This window comes from Dicentrarchus labrax, unplaced genomic scaffold, assembly GCF_905237075.1.
Source record: "Dicentrarchus labrax unplaced genomic scaffold, dlabrax2021, whole genome shotgun sequence".
Taxonomy (NCBI): domain Eukaryota; kingdom Metazoa; phylum Chordata; class Actinopteri; family Moronidae; genus Dicentrarchus; species Dicentrarchus labrax.
The window spans coordinates 12,097,279-12,118,360 of NW_026136716.1; the positions used below are offsets into that span (position 1 = coordinate 12,097,279).

Sequence of the window (21,082 nt, forward strand, 5' to 3'; positions counted from 1 at the left end):
GAACTTTTTACAACGCGGGGTCGTATAATGAAATGCAGTTTGTAGTTCCCTTTATGCTACTCATAAAACACATACATACATACTACTGTAGAATGGAGGTTAGGCTCCTCGTGCTGTATGTCCTCGAGCTTGATGCTGAACCCCAATTGCTCCCGATGTGTGACTGTGTAAAACTGAGTCTTCTTCTGTTTGTGATGGCCTTTTGCCATCAGTGTATGAATGTGGCATGTAAGTGTATAAGTGCTTTGAGTGGTCGGAAGAAAGGCGCAATACAAGTACAGTCAATCTACCTTTTACCATTTAAATAAATGAATAAAACTAAGCTTATAACTACTGAATTGAGATTCATACTATGTATATTCAAATATTTCTGCGTAGCTTTGTAAAGAAAGTCAAAGGAATTGTATTAACTCTGATGTGTAAATGAAATGGTGAATGTTATGTTAATTTCAGAACTAGTTTATGATCGGTCAGCTTGGGCTGTCTGTGTTTTCTCCTACAAGTTTCCAATGTTGGTGGAGATTGTTGATAGGGAAGAAAACATCATTAAGGAAGATGGAGAAAAGCTTTTCATTTAAACGCTTCTAACAAAACCCACCTCAACTCACCGCAGTCGCTTCTCTCCGGCACGCTGGACGTAGAAACGTAAATGCAGCTATTGCTCGTGGCACCTCAGTAATGAGCCCCCACACCACCTCATTGTCACAGTGTCTGAACTGAGACTGCGCCCATGTGTATATGCACTGGTTGAAGTGATAACGTTAAATCCTCTGTGATAATGAAGAGGACTGCTGTCTGACAGTGGTTACTGTTACAGAGTGGACAGTTGACGCTCTGGCTGCTGAGTAGAAGTTATATATCTTCCTGTTTGAAGACCTCGCCTTCAACATCGATAATGTGAAGAACACTTTTTTTTTAATCATGAGATCTTCGAGACAAAGCTACATTTCCACAGCGTAAACATATTCAGCTTTTGTCAGTTTGTCCCTCTTTCTGTCACGGTATTCAGATCTGCTGCACGTTGTCTTGGCAAAAGTTTTACTTTTCAGTCTGCTGATAACAAAATAAATGTATCCGATTATGTAAGCGCTACCCACCAAGGGCAAATAGCAGGTCTTCTGTGTGTGTGTTGGAGGTTAAATGTGATAAATAGGCCTTAAATTTCAAATAATAAAAAACAATTATCTCCATAAAATCTGCAAGATATGAGATGAGATATCACCCACTTGTGCATAAACTCAGAAGTCATTTCTCAGTTTCATGTACACATGCAGCTGCCTCTTCGAAGGGCAGAACAGCGTTCAGCATTGTGGACCTTTTTGATGTGAGCTTAGTGTGGCACCAGAGAAAGACCAGGTCATTCTCAGGTTTGTTTGGACTTTCAGCTTTATCCTTTTTTGTATATTTTAGATATAGTTGTTTACAGTGCAGCCAAACAAACTAGTTTTCTTTTAATGAAGAGGTCAGGCAATAATTAGCCTTTTCCATCCTTCTTTAAGCAGCCGTGATTTGATTTTCTGCGGCATGAGTCTAGGCACAGTGAAAGGAGTTGGTTACCTCGCTGAGAAGCTGGAGGTGTGCGGCATGTTGCTGATCTGCTATATTTTTTTTTTAAAAGCCCCACAATGACCGTTTTGATACAATAGCGGTCAGGGCTAATGTCACTGAGAAACACTTGCATTTCCTGTGATTACTTCATGATAAAAGTCAACTTGTGCTTCAACCGTTAAATGCTTTTAATGTCAAGCTGCAGCAGTAGGAAATGTTGGGCTTGCATGAGCAGGCACCCAGTTTGTAATACTAATAGAGACAAGGGTTCCCAATTTAGTGTCTGTCTCGCTAGATTTAGCAGCTTTTCAGACCATAAGGGAAAATATGGGAACTATATTCCAATATATTATATTGTAATCCATCCCCCTGGGGTCTCTCCCTCTCCTCTTCAGTCAGTAGGTGTGGCGCATGGGGCACGTTTGACCTCTCTCCCTCTCTCTCTCCTGATCTCTGGATTAGGGTGTTCCTATAGCTTATAAATAATTACTTTGAGCTTGTAGATGTTTAAACAGTTTTACTTCAAATATACGATGTCCCTATAGTGAATCTTTTGATTATTTAGCTAAATAATAATCAAATTCAAAGCGTGTGTATGCAGATGTTCATCGCTGTATACTAGTCAGAAACAGGTTTGCATTTGCTCTACAATTTGCAGTGGTGCATTTATTAATTCAGCATTTATGAATAAACAAGAAACAGTAACTCAACCAATGACTCAAAGAATAATAAACGGAGTGTGGACAAACATCCAGGGTGATTTAGATTTTTTTATTCAGATATAAGAACAGAGAACAGCAAGCAGGACTTCCCTGGTGGAGCAGAGTGAGTCAATGAAGTGATGCAAGTTGCTGAAACAAAGTTATTTAACTCTATTTATTATGTAGAATGAAACAAAAAGAACGGTCCGGGGCAGCTGGAAGTAGAATGGGACAAAAGGGGTTTCTTCCACCACCTTTCATTGATTTCAAGGGGAAATCCGACTGAATCCAACCTGGCAGGCATTGAGAATAACTACATAGAAATAGTCATCTCGCTCTTATGTTCACACAGAGGCATCTGTATTAAATTGAGACTTTGAAAACCAGTTAAAAACCTGTTGTAGTGCGTTGTACTTGTACCTGTTATTTCTGTGTACAAGACAGAAGAAATTCCTGCAGATGCTGTAACTGCCCACTGTTTTTAAACAGGTGCAATTGGTCAACTTAAGTGTGTGTGTGTGTGTGTGTGTGTGTGTGTGTGTGTGTGTGTGTGTGTGTGTGTGTGTGTGTGTGTGTGTGTGTGTGTGTGTGTGTGTGTGTGTGTGTGTGTGTGTGTGGAAAGAATCACTGCATACAATATAAGCTGGGAATACTCCCTCCTAAATTGGTAAAACACATTTAATAAACACTAATATGGCCCTTTAACCCCTTTTTAATAGTGCAGTGTGCATCCAGCCCACAGGCAGCAGCTACTTTTGTATCTATTTTTATCAGGACAGGAAGATTTCTAATAGAAGTTCAAAAGAGAAAAGGCTTAAGCAGACGTCCTTATCTACAGCAAACTTCATTCCAGTAAGTTAGTCTAGGGCTGATACTGATATTTATCCGCGGAAAAGAATGCGAGTCGACTTGGCCAGAATCAGGGAGCTGACGTCAGCCATGCTGTGACTTTCAAAAGTTCTGTGTGACATTACTCTTTATGATTGTCTCTCTCTAGCTCTCCTCTCTCACTCCCCCCCCCATGTCTCTGTCCCTTGCATAATACAGCAATGCACCAATTTGTTTTTTTGTGTTCTCTCCCCCCCTCCAGGCTGTCCGCTGCTACGATTCGCTCATCCTTAAGGCCGAGGGCAAAGTGGAGCCCGAGTTGTTCTGCCAGCTAGGCCACTTCAACCTCCTCTTGGAGGATTACCCGAAAGGTGAGCAACCTCTCCTCCTCCCAAGCCCTCAAGTGCTTTTGTAGAATCCTTACTTTCCTCACGTCTTTTGTTCGCCGACCACAGCGAACTGCAGAAATGAATTACGACTGGCTCCTTTCCAGCTCGACACAAATGCTGACTGCTCAGGTTCTTTGCCTCAATGGTGTTGCGGTGAAAGATAAACTCTCAGCTTCCCTCTCCTTTTAATTACAGCATTATCGGCATACCAGAGGTACTACAGTTTACAGTCAGACTACTGGAAGGTGAGACATGCAAACACACACACACACACACACACACACACACACGTGCCTACATGCTCACTTACTTTCTCTCACGGCCTGTGATTTACACACAGACACACACCCTCTCTCTCTTGCTTTCTTTCCCACACGTTCACTCACTATTACACAGGATGCACATATGACCTCAGTGGGGTTAGGTAGCAGGTGTGAGATGCGGTTTCAGATTTCAAGTCACTTTGTGCTTCTTCCACGTAACGTTGACACTTTGCGGTGAGACTGGTTTCTAGTTATTGGTTTTACTGATTACTGAACTGTAGCAAGTGGCTGCAGGGTTATGTAAATATGTGAGGCTTTTTTTTATTACCAGGGCACATTCAGTGTCAGAGATATTTGATTGCACTGCTAGCTGGGTTATTCAGTTAGTTTTGTCTGTTCTGTTGTTGTTTTTTTTATTTCAACTATCTAATTGTAATGACCTTTCACCTCTCCATCCCACCCAGAATGCTGCCTTTCTGTATGGCCTGGGAATGGTCTACTTCCATTATAATGCCTTTCAGTGGTGAGTACCATCTGTCTTTGTTTAATCTGCATTAAACCAGAACACACTAATGAGTCGGTCGTAATTAACGGTGGAAAATCTTCACAGAAGCACTGCGACAATCCCACATTAATGTATGGAATCTTTATTTGAAAAATGCACAGTACAAAAAGGTGGCTCTGGTGTTACATTGTCTTCTCTTTTATTGCTGAAAGTTTGATGAGAAGATCAATCCCACTCTTAAGCCTGTGCAGTAAATACAGTATGTGGCTGGAGCCAGTTAACGCTTAACTTAGCATACAGACTGGAAACAGTTAGCATGCCTCTGTCCAAAGGTAACAGAAGCAAACCCACCAGCACCTTCTAAAGCTCACTTTAATCTGTTTTTAAAATTTGCTTTTATTTGGGGGGGGGGGGGGGGGGGGGGCCTTGTTTTTTTGGCTGGGAGCAGTGACTTCCCGGAGTCGACGCTGATTGATCAGGGTGTCGGCAGGGTGAAAGTCATGTACTGAGGCAGAGTCCTTGCTGCAGTAGCAACCCTCTTTCATGACTGTTCTCAAAACTATACAATAAATGCCCCCAAAAAAGTCATCCGACGATCTAATTATGTATACACATATGATTCAGGTCTTAAAAATTGATTGGATTAATTAAGTTAACGTTGCTTGTATGAAGTTGCATTTTTCAGTCTTACTTTTAATTTGTAGTGATCATGCTACAAAACAAAACTGACATGGAACCAATACTGATTTTCCCTTCATATCCTATCAGTAGGTCTTAAATTATATTCATTATCAAGTCTTAAATTTAACCTGTTGAAACCCGCAGAAACCCTACGAGAAATAGTCCGGCCCATAACCCCTTGTAAACCCACACCATGTAATATCTCTTTCCTCAAATCACTCATTCTGTTGAGTTTATTGCAAAGGGAACGGCAATCCTGTTTGTAATTCAGCTGAACACCCTCTAAACAGGGCGAATAATGAACTCCAGAAGAAAGGCAGCTCCGTTCAGCAGAGAAGGATCTGTGAATGCGAGACCAGGAGTACACAACTCAGTTGTAGTCTGTATATGTTTATCTTGTTTGTTGCTGCCAGCTGGAAAAAAATAAATGCCAGCGAGTGAAGCTATCCCATGTCGTTTCCATGGTAACCCCACAACCAGAGAGGAATCTGTTCCGACTGAATTACCAAAATGAATCAGCCGGCTTAAACCTCTGGATACATGAACAGCGTCAAGATGCGAGTATAGGCAAACGCAGCTCCGGTTCTCGATGGCTGCAGGAGAACTACAGTCACTTTTGTAAAGGAACACGCAAATCCAGTGTTTTTTAAAAGGCCGAGGGACATCTCCTGTGCCTGTTCACCCACCACAGTGAGAGGTACAAGCAAATAAAGCGTGTATCAGTTAACTTTCTGCTGTCGTCTCGATCAAGCGCAGGAAAACTAACAAATGTGGTACTTTCTCAGGTTCTGTGGAGGGAACATCTTTAGTATTCAGTTCAAGATAGCTCACACGCAGCGTGACTTGAATGAGCACCAACTATCTGACCAACAGAGAGTTCTGCATCTTAGGCTTAGGTGTTCACACCTGTTGTCTGCCTCCTTCAAGTAAAAACAATAGTTTCCTTTTTTTAGTCTATTTAGGTTTCAGACAAACGAACTGAACCGCGACCCGGTCCAACAATCCGCTCTTATCGTATGTCTTCCTGTCTGGTTTTAATGCTGCCTTCTCTCCTCCTCATCACCATACTCTGGTTCGTCCCGCAGGGCAATCAAAGCATTCCAGGAGGTGCTGTACATTGACCCAGGGTTCTCCCGGGCAAAGGAGATCCACCTACGCCTGGGTCTCATGTTCAAGGTCAACACAGACTATGAGTCAAGCCTAAAGGTAGGTCCACCTTAAACCGTTCCAGTTTTATAGTGGCTGTCTCAATACCAGGCTGCTCTCTCTCTCATCATCATCTGCTGTGGAAATTGACTATGGCGTGTGTGTGCTTCTTACTCTCTCACAGCATTTTCAGCTGGCTTTGATTGACTCCAACCCCTGCACTTTGTCCAAAGCTGAAAGTAAGCACCCTCCTTTCTTTATTTTCACATTTTAATGTACGCATTTACTCATTAATAAAAGATTATTGAAGGAATATGTTAATTCCTTTTTTCCTTGATTGCTGTCTTCAATTTACATTTTTAATAATAGATAATAGAAACATGAATAAAAAATGAAATGTATGTAAAGCAGTTTGTAAGGATGCCCTACAAATGCTTACTTATCACTGAAAAAATATGCAGCGTGACATTGTTGGACTTTTTTTTTTTAATACAGAATAGTTTTAGTTATAATGTATTTTTCCCTTTTTCTATATGCGTTACATTAATTTCTGTAGACTGCCCCACTCACAGCATTTGACCCCGGTCCCCCTGCATCTTGGAGCCTTCCGTACTAAGTGTTAGATTATGTTCAGCGGCTGGGGTTCAGTCTGGGTAGAGTACTGGTATTATTTGATATGCTGCTGCCATCTCATCTCTCCCGCCCCGGTACCTGTTACCTTGGCGACAGCAATATCCATTTTTGCCCAGCGCCTCGCTGTTTGCCTTTTCCCTCATTGTGTCCCCCCTCATTCCTGTTCTCACTCTCTCACACACACACACACACACACACACACATAGCAAGGGCAGCCCCCGTCTTTCTTCCCCTCTCTCTCTCTCTCTCTCTCTCTCTCTCTCCCTCTCCCTCTCCCTCCCTCCTCTCTCTCACTCTCTCTCGCTCCCTCTCTCTCTCCATCTGCTGAGAGTCACTCAGGCAGCTTAGATCAGACACTGCAGCGCTCCAGACAAAGGAAGGTGCCGCCAGGAGCACAGCTACCTATCCGGTCTGTTACACTTAATGTCGACAGGCAACCTTGTGTTTCTGACACCTATTTATTGACAACGCAGCACTACTTTTCAAAGACTTAAAAAGAGTATAGGGTGGACTAACTCTCAGAGGGGGGTGGGAAACCTTTCTCAAATGCTAAATAACCTCTACTTAACATGTTTCCTCTTCTCTCTCTTTCACAGTTCAGTTCCACATTGCTCATTTGTATGAGATTCAGGTAAGTGCCGGCTCCTTTCTTCAACCCACGCTTCAGTTGTGAAGGACACCAGACATTTGTTTGGTTTCTGTCATTTGTAATTGTGAATATAAGTGCCGCATGTTGATTAAATGTCCAGTATTAAAGCGATAGCTCCTAACTCCGCTGCCATTGTGTAATCACAGTGCGTCTGAATGCCGGGGATAGCCCTGTTTTTTTTTTTTCCTTCTTCTATATTTTGAACCAGGTGCTGACAAATTGAGAAGGGAGCGGGGTGCGTGAGTGGGTGGCATGCGGGAGGGGATAGGAGATTACTCTCAGCCGATCGACGGGGTTGCCACGGAAACAAGAAAGTCTGTCTTCCCCCCTCTTTTGTATGCTGGTGGTCTCTCTCTCTCTCTCTCTTTATGTCGGTTTCAGTAGAGAAGTACAGTAGCGCTCGCCAGCTCTGGGAGTAGCGACACTTCACGACTAATGTGAGGGGTCTGGTTTTTTTTTTTTGTGCTGTGTCAGAACACAACGCTGCAGTGGAAGGCTCAGGCTTTAGGGTGCGCGCTGCCAGTGAGATCTTTGGATGCAAAAGTGTGACTAAATTTGGCGGAGTGGGGAGGGGGTTTTTTTTTCCCTTCCTGTTTTATTATGCTGCACATTGGAGAGATAGAAAGATGACCTGGCAAAAGTTAGGACCATTTTGTAATTTGTTTCTCTCCTCTCGCCACTCTCTTATTATCCTCCCCACCATACACATCCTCCCCCATTTCTCCCTTTAACTTTCCCCCCCACTACCCCTCCACTCCTCCTCATATGCAGAAGAGATACCGGGCTGCCAAGGAGGCCTACGAGAGCCTCCTGCAGACGGAGGATCTTCCTGCACAGGTGAAGGCCACTACCCTGCAGCAGCTAGGTAAGAGTGTGCACACACCTGGTTCGGTCAAGTTTTGTATGGTGGGTAGAGCAAGAATAAAAAGCTGATTAGGGGAATTGGGCCTAAAACAATTGTCATATAAAGTAATTTGCTGCATGTAGTTGTATTGGTGTTCACGAATGGGACATTTTCCAGGCTGGATGCATCACACAGTGGAACAGCTCGGGGACAGAGCCAGCAGGGACAGTTATGCCATCCAGTGTCTGCAGAAATCTCTGGAGGCCGACCCCAACTCTGGACAGTCCTGGTACTTCCTTGGCAGGTACGTCTCCCACCAAGAAGTATTTGACTGTTCTAATACAGGTTTGGCAATGCCGGAAAATCCACCATGGCACATTTGCATTGCTTGTGAAACATAAACAGGGAAGTTGTGGTGATGAAATCCATATATTTATCCTGGAATTCCCACTGTGTCATGGAGTAATTTGGGAAAGCTTTTGTTTAACGAGTTGACATGGTCTTAGTCAGTTGTTGAAATTGTTTAAAGGTGTGGAAAAGGAATTGAGATATTCTTAGGAATTAAAAAGTTTTATATCTTTTCTCATATTTTTTCAGAAAAATCCGCAATCAATGAATTTGAATTGATCAATTGACCATCCTGGCACTGTTTCTTAACATACAATATAGTGAGCAAATGTGTGGCTGCAATTGATAAAAAAACAAACGTCTTTCTTGCCTTTTATTTCAGTTTGCCATTTTATTATAGGCAGAATGTCAATTTACTTCTAATGTTTAATGCCATCTTAAATATTTTTATTGCATGCAGTCATGGAAAGTCTCAAGAAAATGGGTAGACAGAAGCTCTGTGTGTTAGCTATTTTACATATTGTATTTGTTTAAATGTTTTCCATGTGTGTAGCGCCACCCTGACAGCCTGTGTTCTCCTGCAGGTGCTACTCTAGTATTGGGAAGGTCCAGGACGCCTTCATCTCCTATCGGCAATCCATAGACAAATCAGAGGCCAGCGCAGATACCTGGTGCTCTATAGGGTAAGGGTCAGTCCCTCCTCATCGCTCCCTCTCTCTGCACCTCTTACTTTTTTTTAAATGGTTCCTTTTATGTCCTCCTCTCCTTACCTCCCAACCCTCCCTCAGGGTGTTGTACCAGCAGCAGAACCAGCCCATGGACGCTCTGCAGGCCTACATCTGCGCCGTGCAACTGGACCACAGCCACGCCGCCGCCTGGATGGACCTGGGCACACTGTACGAGTCCTGCAACCAGCCGCACGACGCCATCAAGTGCTACATCAACGCCACACGCAGCAAGGGCTGCACCAACACCACCGCGCTAACCCACCGCATCAAATGCCTGCAGGTGGGTGGAGAGAGCAAGCCAACACAGGCTGCTTGGATGTGGCTTTGGTTTGATAATCCTAAATACCGGTATTCAGAAAATGTAACAGTATATAAAGGTTCAAAATCGGCACATAACAGGTGTGGTGCATCTGCAAAATTTAGCCTGCATCACAGCTTTCCTTTAGTATTTCTGATAGCGTCCAATCATATTTTGTATAAAAGTGTTGAGAGGACATCAGTGGTTCTCAACGCTGCCCTGCTTGGATCTGACACACGCTGTCATATCATTAATTGAAACTGCTGGCTGCTTTTTTGTTTATTTTGTGCGCCCGGCGGGTCCCTAATTCATAATGCTGTTTACTTCCAGTCAAATTGGGCGTACTTGAAGGCTGGCAGATAAACAAACAGAGGTTTCAGAAATGTATCAGAATTCATACAGCAGACCCATCGAAAAAATAAAAGCCTGGATCGGTTTGGGACATCCCTAATTGAAACTGCTGCTCTGGGGTTCACTCACTTGAACCAGTTTCACCAAAAGCCGCTTAGTGCATCTTCCGTGTACTGCGGGCATGCAGTGAGCGCCACACAATGTAGACGACGTTAACACAACTCAGCTGAATTTTCCCGACGGAGTAAACCTCCATCGGGGAAAATTCCCCTTTCCGGCATTAGAGCGAGCAGAGGCTGGGTGGGGGGGGGGTTCTAAAGGTTTCCTCTGCAGTACCACCACTGCCCTCTCCTGCCTTTTTTTTTGCTGTTGTTTGTCAGCATCCCTGTGCGGCCACAATTGCATTGAATAAGTCTATATCTTATTCCACAGGGATGTGATTATCCTATTAGGCACAAAGGGAACTTTCACAAGTCCTGGAACCCTACAGGGGAAGAAACCCTGAGAAATTGAATCCAGTGTCCAGAATAGAATCAAATCCAAGGATCTCTGATGGCGAGACCTTAACTCATGCCTGGCTGATGGGTAATTGGTCCCCCTCTGGAACCTTTTTTCCAGCTTAACTTTTTTTTTTTTTTGCGTATGCTGTGCAGCGTAATATAAGGGAAAGAGAACAAATATGAATGGTTGCAACCTCACACTCATTTTCCTAATTTAAGGATTATTTATTCTTTTTTGAGACCGGTTGGTTCATGCTCAAGCTATAGGGTTAAGGTTATTTAAACGACCGTTAAATTTAACAACCGGGGTTCTAACAATCCCCATATCTCATGTGTTAATTTAATCATCTCTATTTTTGTCCAAGCAATGTCATTTTTCCTTTACACATGCATGAAGGAATGTTACATTTCCACCAGTTGTGTTAGCATAAACCCATGGCATTAAGACAAGCTCAGCGGCTTGTTTTAATGGAATTGTGACTGTGTTTGGGATTACTGTTGCATAGTAGTAGTAATACCTCCTTGTGTGGTTGTTAACTGTACATGAACGTAGGTGTATTAGCCAGCCAAGACACAAGTTTGCATATCAGTTTCCAGCTTGGCTTTCACTTGTTATAACCTCTACCTATTTACCATTGCTGATCATTTCCTTGTTTTGAGGTCATCGTTTTTATATATATATACATATATATATATATTTAAAAACCAAACTTGTGTTTTATTTTATTTTTTTTGTTTTTTCACGTCGTTTTCCATTCCCCTAGGCTCAGTTGAGTAACCCCCAGCTCAGTAGCCTACAGGGTAAAAGTAAAATGCTCCCTCTTATTGAGGAGGCATGGAGTCTACCAATCCCAGCTGAGCTAACCTCCAGGCAGGGAGGCCTGAGCAGTGCACCACAGCAGGTGAGAGACCAGATAGAGCAACTTACACCTCCCGCCTCCCTCCCCTCCCCTCCCTCCCTCTCCCCCTCGCCTTGACACAGAGTGCACACTCAGACACATACTGTACGCACAGACAGGCCATGCGCATGCACTGTTGCACACATACTGATGGGTAACACTTGAGCTTAACTCCGCTTTCCGCCACGTCTCTGTGTGTGTGTGTGTGTATATGTAAATGCAGATGTCTAAAGAAGCCAACAACATGCACCAAAAAAAAACAAAACACGTAACCTCCTCTGCAACATGAATGCTGTTACGCTCAGATTGGAGACTTTATTGTAAGCTCGCTCTTCCTGCTTCATGGTAACAAGTTGAATAACAAGTCATGCATCATGCTCTATTTCATATATAACATGGCTGCTTTATGGCATCTGTTTGTTTTTTTCTGAATGAGGAGGGGTCCAGCCAAGTGTTACCCAGTCCCTGCACCCCCTTTTTTCTTCTCCAGTAGTCACTCGGCTTCACCCATCATGCACAGTTCAAGTAAACCAAAATCAACAAAGCACTTTGTGCAGGCTTTTGTTAATTCTTTCCCATTCAATTTCTCCTTCCATTAATCCTGGTTTTAATCTATTGTGGTATTCAGGATTTTACCCCCCCACCCCCCCCTCCCCTCTCTACAGTTAATTTATAAATCCAGTTTTAGGTGGCAAACTTTGTCGAACCTGCACCACACTGCTGTTTGCTCGTAATCTGCTTTGCTTCAGACTGTGAGAGATTGCCTTTTCTGAACAGATTAAAGCGCTCTAATTCAAAAAAAACAAAAAAAATCAAATCTAAGTTGGCTGTGTTTATAATTCTCACACTCCATTGATGTTTTTGGCTTTTGACCCCGCGCCCCGGCGTGATCGGTGAGGTCGTGCTGCCAGTAGAGCATTACCCAGGCTTCCCATTGGCTCCGTCCATCTTCCTCCCCCTTTCAGTAGTTGACCTTAGATGTCCCGCAGCGGCTCACAAAAGCCCCAGCAACGCCCCCTAGTGTTTCCATCACCACCTCACTCATTCATGGCCATCACACAGTAGATGCGCGTAGTTCCGTTGTGTCCATGTTTGTGTGTGTGTGTGTGTGTGTGTGTGTGTGTGTGTGTGTGTGAGAGAGAGAGTGTGAGCATTGTCTAGTGATTGACTTTCTAGCACTGGAAAATGTTGATTTTTTATTTTTTATTTTTTATTTTTTTTTTTTTTTTTTTTTATCGGCTTTGACTTGGTGAGAGTCAATTCGCTGTAAGACCTGTGTGGATGTGTTTGGACTGGGGGCCTTTTTGGATGGATCATTTTCAATGGGTCAGATGTGACTTCATGTCTTCAACCTGATACAAAATGATTTAAAGATACACTTAATAATCAGAGTTTGTTCGCACACTTTTTGTGCAACTTGCGAAATTGAAAATATTTGCTTGAAATTGAAATGTGAGGTTTTTTTTTTTTTTTTTTTTTTATCAATTTTCCACCCTCTCATTAAACACGCTCCAACGGAATAAAAAAAAAGACTTCAAAGAACTTGAGAACTGTAGTAGACGATAAGGCCGCTATTACAGGACAAGGCAAGCTCCTCCTGTTTAAAAACAACAGCAAGGTTTTGTCGAAACTCCATTTCCGAACAGTCACATCTGGCTCATAGATCTCCCCCAGAGGTCACGGTAAGGCCGCCAGCGTGTGTTGTGACCTTTCACTTTAAAGGTCGAGTAAACAGCTGCTTTGTATCGTCTGAAAAGTGCAATAAGGAATACGCCGAATTGCTGCAAAGACGTCATTATGACCTCTTTGAGTGCTGCAGTTAGCGATGAGTTTCCACCAGCATTGCTCTGCACAGGAGAAAGTGCCCCAGGGCCGTCGTTGCCCTATGGAGTAACCCCTTCAGATACACAGGAATGTTTTGCTTTACGTGTCGTGCTTGTTTGTTTCCGCGCCAACACAGATTCACAGTTTTGCTCTTTTTCTCTCTTTTCCTTATTCTCCAATCCCTTGCTTTGCACTTTGACCTCTCCCCCTTCCTGTATTTCTCCCATTTTCTCCTTTTTGAATAAAAACATGCTTGATTGCTTCCTTCCCTCCATTTTACTCTCCATTCCTTCTTCCGTGACCTTTTGTTACGTCCTCCCATTTACGCCATTTCCTCCTTTCGTTTCTTTTTGCTTCCCTTTGCCTGCGCTCCCCGCCACCCCCTTCCCCTCCAGGCTTGTAAGCCCAATCACAGTGCAGAGGGTGGGGGCTCGGGTCAGTCTCTGCCCCCTCACATGGGCCCGCTGGGCCAAGCAGAAGACCAGTCCTGCCCGGCCAAGAGGAGGAGAGCCTCCAGCCCTTCCAAGGTAAATACGGCAGTCATGGCGTCATTTAACTGCGAGTACGGTTGCATCTGAATCTTTACTGTTTCCTCTCTACACCTTACATGTTACGTGTAATTTTAATCTTCCTAATGTGGTTTTCAGGGTGATTCATGGGCCAGTAACTCAGCACAGCAGCCAGTTCCCAACTGGTACCTCTCCCCACAGAAATTACAGGTCAGTAATATCTCTTATCTCATGTTTTACTTTATTTATGATCTCCGCTTTTACGTGAACTCTGGGTTTTTGCTGCTGTCTTGCTGTCTCCAGGTGCTGGAACAGTTGCGGAGTAACCGGGCCAGTCTGAAGCCCCCGCAGCTTCAGATGCTGGGGCAGCTGGAGGCTCAGCTCGCCATGATGCAGCAGCACCAGCACCAGGTAAATCTCTCTCTCTCTCTCTCTCTCTCTCTCTCTCTCTCTCTCTCTCTCTCTCTCTCTCTCTCTCTCTCTCTCTCTCTCTCTCTCTCTCTCTCTCTCTCTCAAAAAACAGTCAAAACTGTGAATAATTTATGGTACTGTACAGAAAATAAACATTTACATGTATACATTGTGTGGAAATTTAGCGGCACCCACTGATGTGTACTGGGTATTTGTAGGCTTAACTCGTGATGTTAGAGTAAATAAACTCACTAATCCGGAGTAAACACTAGAGTAGTATTCAGACCTGAATTAAGCCACTCCTTTCATGGTGTGTTGTGGCATGTGTGGGTGTTAGACCGTTGTGGTTTGGCACAAAAACACAAGTTTCCTCATCGACGGGTAAGAATGTGAATTCAGTTGTGTTTGTGTGTGACTCACCCACCTGGTTCTCCAAGCAGGTTTAAACAAACACACTTAATGACTTGCAGATATAAACTTTTAAGCTATAATTCACTTTCAAACTGCTGTGTTGTCATCTTTTTCCTTTCATAGATGAGACAGAATGCCTCAGGAGGTCAGGTGCGCCCCTCCCTCCCCAATGGCCCCACCACCAACTCCCTCCCCTCCCCCAACCCCAGCCTCCACCCCACCCGGCCCCACCTGGGACCCCACCGGCCCCTGTGCCCGCCTCAGCCGCTGTCCAACGGGCCCATGGGCCCTGGGACACATGGACACTCAGACTCCCTCCCTGTGGGTAGTAACAGTAGTAGTAATAATCAGTCAGGGCCCATGACCACAGGACCCAACGGAGACGTGCCTTACCTGCAAGCTGCCGGCAGCGGCGACGCAGCACTGCTACCTCACACCTGCACAAGCACGCAAACACAGGACGCCACGCCGCGCCAGGCCCTGCACCTAAACTCCTCTCAGGTTAGATGTCACACACTGTTCATCTCTCTTCAGGGACAGGCATCCTCTCTTTCTAGAAATTAAAACTCCCTCTGGCAAGTTCTCATAGTTCAGCTAAGAAATGGATATAATTCTGTTTTATCCTACTGACCTACGTGGCTCTGTTGTAAAAAACTGTCAAAAACCATTAAGAAAATCCTTCAACTGGTTTCATGAAACAAGCTGGGGGATCCCTCCCATCAGACTCGTGTAAATTAAAGTATGCAAGAATTTTTACACACATCGGCAACGCCTGAAGCTGAGCCAAAAGATGTGCGTAACATGTATAAAAATAGAAAAGGGTTGGGCTCACAACTCGTTTGATGCTCCTGTTTATTGAGTGCCATCATCATTAGGTATAAACCTGGCGAAATGTTGCCTTCACTTTCTTCTTCTACTGTATAACCGTTGCTCTCTTCATCCTCCAGGGGCTTCAGAAAGGGTCTGTTCCACATACGACGGGCTCCGGTAGTGAGGGGACCCTCTCTCACCCCCAGACTCCCAACTCCACCGCCCCTGCGCACCCCAACAATCAGGTTGGACATTCCACTAACAACCCATCGCCACGGCAGCAGGCTCACAACCACCTCCCATCCCCTCCCTCCCTGCCTACCTCAGGTGGAGCAGCACCCGGTGCGTCCGCTACCAAAGATAGCAACACCGCAGCCGTGCTCGTTACGGCAGCCGCATCCCTCGGTAACGGGGGCTCAGAAGGCAAGACGCCTTCGCCGCTGCCATCAGCCGATGGCAAAACGCCGATGGCAGATGGCCTGGCCAATCACGTTCACTCGGGGGATGGTGGCAAGGTGGCAGAAGGCGGCGAGAAGCCGAGCCTTAGCGCAGACAATCCTAGACTATCTGCCCTGCTGGCAGGGGGGAAGGGCCCCGAGGAGGGTGAGGGACCGTCAGAAGGGACAGCATCCGCAGGATCCACCACGCCCGAGTCCCACAAGAAAATCAACAACATCCACCCGGCCGTCCTGCCCTCCACCCCCCACGCGCAGGGCAGCTCTGCCGCCTCCTCGCCCATCTCTGCCATGTCCACCGCCACACCCTCACCCAAATCCTCGGAACACACCCAAACAGGCGCCCACAGTCCCACCGCCACCACCACCACAACCACCACCGCCACCGCCACCACCACCACCACGTCTGCTGCACCTGCCGTGAACGGCAACGGCAAAGGAGGTATCTCCGAGGACTCTCAAAGCCCACTGAAGGCTGAGCCGCCCGCCGTCACCAGTCTCAAAGCTACGCCTCCGCATGGACACGGCTCCTCCTCCTCATCGTCGTCATCTTCAATATCCATCTACCCAAGCTCCACAGACGTGCTGAAGGCCTGCAGGTGAGACCCTCGTCGTTTTCCTTTCTCTGCAGGTTAACTCCACTTGGCAGGAATGGCGGTCTTGCCAAATTACAGAAAGCAAGATAACACACAGACAAGACCTACTCTGTATATACAGCAGGCAGTGTCTCTGTAACGTTACAGGTGTGAAGTTGAAGTTGATACTTACTTGTTACCTTATTTTGTGTATTCCAAGTTATGGAAATGTCCATGTGAGCCTGGTTTCTATAGTAATGACACCAAGAAAAAGCTCTGAAGCTGTTGCTGTTTTTTTTTTTTTTTTTATCATCGCCTCAATCCCAAAGAAGAATCTGTGAGAAAGTTAAAAGGCTTTCGCTCTATATTAAATGGATTGGCTGATCCGTGTTGAAGGCTTTGTTTTGAAGATGTCTCCTCCCAGTGGAATTGCAGAGTAACTGCAGAACCGGAGGCAAATAGTTATGTAACTGTAAACAACACTGAAGGCTACTGGGCAGTGTTGTTGCCGTGCAGATATTATCCAGCGCAGATTATTCAGTTGGATCTTTCTGACAGAAAACAAAAAGCAAGAGTACATCGACATCGTACATCGCTGCCGTACAGCTTTATAAAAGCCACATATATCATACATCAGACTTCATGTTCAGGGTTATGGACGGGGGGGGTTTATAGAGCACTACACATTTTGTATTTAAGTTTCCATGTTTGGTATGAGTATGAGTATACAGCGAAAGGAAGGCAAATAACATTTTGACTGCAGGGATGACTCACTTCTTATTTTAACATATACCTTCTCCATTTTGACCATCTTGCAATGTGTAAGTCACTCCTCAGTCTGAGGTAGAACAGCGAGTCTACCCAGCATTACTGTGTTTCACTGCTGTGTTATTCTTCTGCGCCCTGGCTGATTTATATTCCGTGTGTTGTTGCTCTTCCGCCGCACCCACTAAAACATTTTCGGCCTCATGTACGTGCAGGAACCTGGGGAGGAACGGTCTCTCCAACAGCAGCATCCTCCTCGATAAGTGCCCCCCGCCCCGGCTGCCCCCTCCTCCGTCACCAGCCCTGCCCAAAGACAAGCTCAACCCTCCCACGCCCAGCATCTACGTGAGTATTACCCAGAGGGCCGCAGCGGTTTTTAAATATCCATGTGCAGATATGACTACCCTTTTTATTTATTTTTGCCTGATCTACATAAAAGTAGATGCTCTAACTTCCTGTTTCCTGTCTCCAGCTGGAGAACAAGAGGGATGCTTTCTTCCCCCCACTGCACCAGTTCTGCACAAACCCCTCCAACCCCGTCACTGTCATCAGAGGACTGGCTGGAGCTCTCAAACTGGGTAAACGCTTTGTTTACTAAATGCATTTTGTGTATTTTTCCTCAGCATTATCAATCACAAAGATGTGAGTGTGTTCATTTCCCGCTCTGGTTGCTCTGCAGACTTGGGTCTGTTCTCCACAAAGACGTTGGTAGAGGCCAACCCGGAGCACCTGGTGGAGGTCTGGACTCAGCTCTCTCAGCCCGCCGATGAGAACTGGGACCCGAGCGGCAGCAAGAAAATGTGGCGCTGCGAAAGTGCCCGCGCCCACACCACCATCGCCAAATACGCCCAGTATCAGGCCGCTTCCTTCCAGGAGTCCCTACGGGTCAGTTCAGCTTGATCTGTGTCCTTTTTGGATTCCATTTATACAAAACTTATTCAGGATTTAAGTTTTGCAGCTCTTCAGAAAGGTTTAAGGATACAGAAAATATTAATTGATGGCTGTTGGCCTAATGTGTGCCCTGTGTTTTCAGGAGGAAAATGAGAAGAAGTCATTAAAGGAGCCCTCGGACTCAGAGCCAGCGTCAGCAGAGAGGTACCTAATGTCGTTTTGTGGAAATAAGAAAAGTCTCAGTTTTGGCATGTACTTTGATGTAAATCCTCTCTGTGTGTCTTCAGTGTTGCGCGCAAAAGAAGGGGCCCCTTAAAGCACATCAAGTTCGGAACCAACATCGACGTGTCGGACGAAAGGAAGTGAGTTGGGATCTCCTCTCGCCACCTCATGTGCCGTGTCTTTCAGAGCTGATCTTACAGTTGTCTCACTCGCTCTCTACCAGGTGGAAGCAGCAACTCCAGGAGCTCAGCAAACTGCCAGCCTTCGCTCGAGTCGTGTCGGCCGGCAACCTGCTCAGCCACGTGGGTCACACCATCCTGGGAATGAACACCGTTCAGCTCTACATGAAGGTCCCTGGGAGCAGGATAGCAGGTGAATACACACACACACACACACACACACACACACACACACACTCAAAGTCCCGCTCTCTTTCTGAGATAGATGAGACAGATGAGTCCTGCAGTTCAATGTTTGGTGTGATTTGCGCAGTGAAGAGGTTTTGTTTGTCTCTGCAGGTCACCAGGAACACAATAACTTCTGTGCTGTCAACATCAACATCGGGCCAGGGGACTGTGAGTGGTTTGCAGTGCCGGAGCCGTACTGGGGAGTGATGAGCAACTTCTGTGAAAAGTAAGCTGGACCGGACGATTGTGTATAAAGCCGCTTGAAGCCATAAAAATGCTTCACCTTCCCTCGACTCACAATTTAATCACACCTCTGCCTGTCTCACCCCCCCCAGGAACAACATCAACTTCCTGATGGGCTCGTGGTGGCCCAACCTGGAGGACCTGTACGAGGCCGATGTGCCCGTCTATCGGTTCATCCAGCGTCCGGGAGACCTGGTGTGGCTCAACACCGGCACCGTCCACTGGGTGCAGGCCATCGGCTGGTGCAACAACATCGCCTGGAACGTCGGACCTCTCACCGGTACGCCGGGGAGTATGGGACAGGGGTTAATGTTAGGGGCAGTCAAGCAGCTAGAGGACAGATTCAGTAATCTGAATATTAGAGTTTAAAATGTCTTTTTAAATGATTTTGGCAAGTCTGACAAATTGATTGGATTATGTAGTTTCAGTCTTGCTTTTAAATGCGTTTTGGGGAAACTTTTGTATTGATCTCACTGTAAAACAACACTGACATTGAACCAATACGGATTTTCCTATATGTCCTTTGTGCTTTTCTGTCAGTATGGGTGTAAAATAGGCTTTAAATTGCATTTATCCTGCACTTATAATGCAGTTGAATCCACTGAAACCTGCAGAAACCACGTTAGAATCTCCCTCTCTCTTTGTCTTTGACCACTAAAGGCAACAAAATATATACATACTGCATACAACAAGTATGTAGATTTAGCGGCCCAAATTCACAACTTTGTGTTACAGAAATTATATCTCATATGCTGACCTTTACCGGGATGTTTGAAATGCTTTCTAGCTGATTGGTGACCTTTTTAGCCGATAAGGGAGCTGATTACAGCAGGATTTTATTTCCTGTCTCCAACAGATGCACTACAGGTGCATTTTCCAGTCATCTGTATACAAATACGCTTCCATATTAACCAGTGAACCTGTCTGCGCTGTACACATAACAGCTCCCACTACACTGTCTGTTTTACATCCACGACTCAGTCTTTCTGAACGACGACATCATTCAGTGCACCTCGTGCTTTCTTGTGTTGACGGCGAGTAACGTGCAGTATGTTTCCACTGCCTCTCTCCAGCCCACCAGTACAAGCTGGCGGTAGAGCGCTACGAGTGGAATAAGCTCCAGAGCGTCAAGTCCATGGTTCCCATGGTGCACCTCTCCTGGAACATGGCACGCAACATCAAAGTGTCCGACCACAAGCTGTTCGAGATGATCAAGTGAGTCACGCAGTCCCTCGCTTTCAGCCCTCAGCAGTTTGTTTGTATTATACGTCGGGTTTTTTTTTAATCTGACGCGGCGTGTTCCTGTCACAGGTACTGCTTGCTGCGGACCTTGAAGCAGTGCCAGTGGGTGAAGGAAGCCTTGGCGGCGGCCGGCAAGGAGACGGTGCTGAGGCCGAGGACCAGGGACGAGCCGGCCCACTACTGCACCATCTGTGAGGTCAGTAAGCTCACCGGGAACGTTTCAGTTATCAGGGGGTGTGAAATTGGAACAAGATTTCACTTTTCTGGATATTCGTAGTCTGACAAAAATAATTGTCTCACCTTAACTGCTCCTGTTCTGAATGATACTTAGACCGCACATGTTGGATTACATGTATGTGTCCCCTGGTTGTCTCTCTGCTGGTCTGAAGCTGTTAGAAAATGTGTGAGGGGGAATAATAGATGTCAGTGTTTGACTCATTTATGCTACAATTCAGCAGTTTTCCGTCTGAGAGAGTTTAAGCAACATAAAGACCTGTGATCAGTTGGTCCACTGACTTGAATTAAAGGCCGACTCTGTGTTTGTTTGAGCTAATTAACGAGCCCGCTAATGGATTTATTTGAATGCATGGCTTTCGGGCTGTTTAGCAGAATATCCCATTAAATGTCTGCTGTCATTGTGTCCCAGCAATCGTTGTGTTATTCACTGTCTGCGGAGCAGCTCCAGGGTTTGTCACTAGATGACATCATCACTGCAGTCTCTGCTGCTCAGCTTCGTTCAGACTCAAACCAAATGTGTACCCTGCAGGTGGAGGTGTTCAACCTGCTGTTCGTGCGCCGCGAGCTCCTGTCCAAGAAGCAGTACGTGGTCCACTGCCAGGACTGCGCCAGGAAAGGCAGCGCCACGCTGGACGACTTTGTGGTGCTGGAGCAGCACAGGATGGACGACCTGATGCAGGTCTACGACCAGTTCACATTAGTAAGTCACCGGACGGAGGGCGAGGCGGACTCGAGGCGCTTTGTTTCACCGTTCAAACTGAAAGAAAAT

General features: G+C 45.6%; 1 protein-coding gene across 3 annotated transcripts in view; it reads left to right on the plus strand.

Moving 5' to 3' along the window:
- Positions 1–21,082, plus strand: part of LOC127378850 (lysine-specific demethylase 6A) — a 28,191-nt gene that overhangs the window by 5,319 nt on the left and 1,790 nt on the right. The window contains exons 3-29 of one of the 3 annotated variants that reach the window (XM_051428139.1): positions 3,340–3,448; positions 3,662–3,711; positions 4,194–4,252; positions 6,001–6,121; positions 6,246–6,300; positions 7,291–7,325; positions 8,115–8,208; positions 8,365–8,491; positions 9,120–9,218; positions 9,324–9,543; positions 11,177–11,314; positions 13,531–13,662; positions 13,783–13,854; positions 13,948–14,055; positions 14,590–14,967; positions 15,414–16,330; positions 17,287–17,416; positions 17,544–17,649; positions 17,751–17,956; positions 18,105–18,166; positions 18,250–18,324; positions 18,408–18,556; positions 18,703–18,817; positions 18,927–19,114; positions 19,908–20,049; positions 20,146–20,272; positions 20,843–21,013. In XM_051428139.1, the coding sequence (XP_051284099.1) occupies positions 3,340–3,448; positions 3,662–3,711; positions 4,194–4,252; positions 6,001–6,121; positions 6,246–6,300; positions 7,291–7,325; positions 8,115–8,208; positions 8,365–8,491; positions 9,120–9,218; positions 9,324–9,543; positions 11,177–11,314; positions 13,531–13,662; positions 13,783–13,854; positions 13,948–14,055; positions 14,590–14,967; positions 15,414–16,330; positions 17,287–17,416; positions 17,544–17,649; positions 17,751–17,956; positions 18,105–18,166; positions 18,250–18,324; positions 18,408–18,556; positions 18,703–18,817; positions 18,927–19,114; positions 19,908–20,049; positions 20,146–20,272; positions 20,843–21,013 (4,185 nt within the window). Of the gene's footprint in view, positions 1–3,339; positions 3,449–3,661; positions 3,712–4,193; positions 4,253–6,000; positions 6,122–6,245; positions 6,301–7,058; positions 7,104–7,290; positions 7,326–8,114; positions 8,209–8,364; positions 8,492–9,119; positions 9,219–9,323; positions 9,544–11,176; positions 11,315–13,530; positions 13,663–13,782; positions 13,855–13,947; positions 14,056–14,589; positions 14,968–15,413; positions 16,331–17,286; positions 17,417–17,543; positions 17,650–17,750; positions 17,957–18,104; positions 18,167–18,249; positions 18,325–18,407; positions 18,557–18,702; positions 18,818–18,926; positions 19,115–19,907; positions 20,050–20,145; positions 20,273–20,842; positions 21,014–21,082 lie in introns of those variants that run through there. The other 2 variants (XM_051428140.1, XM_051428141.1) reach the window with 2 other exon arrangements.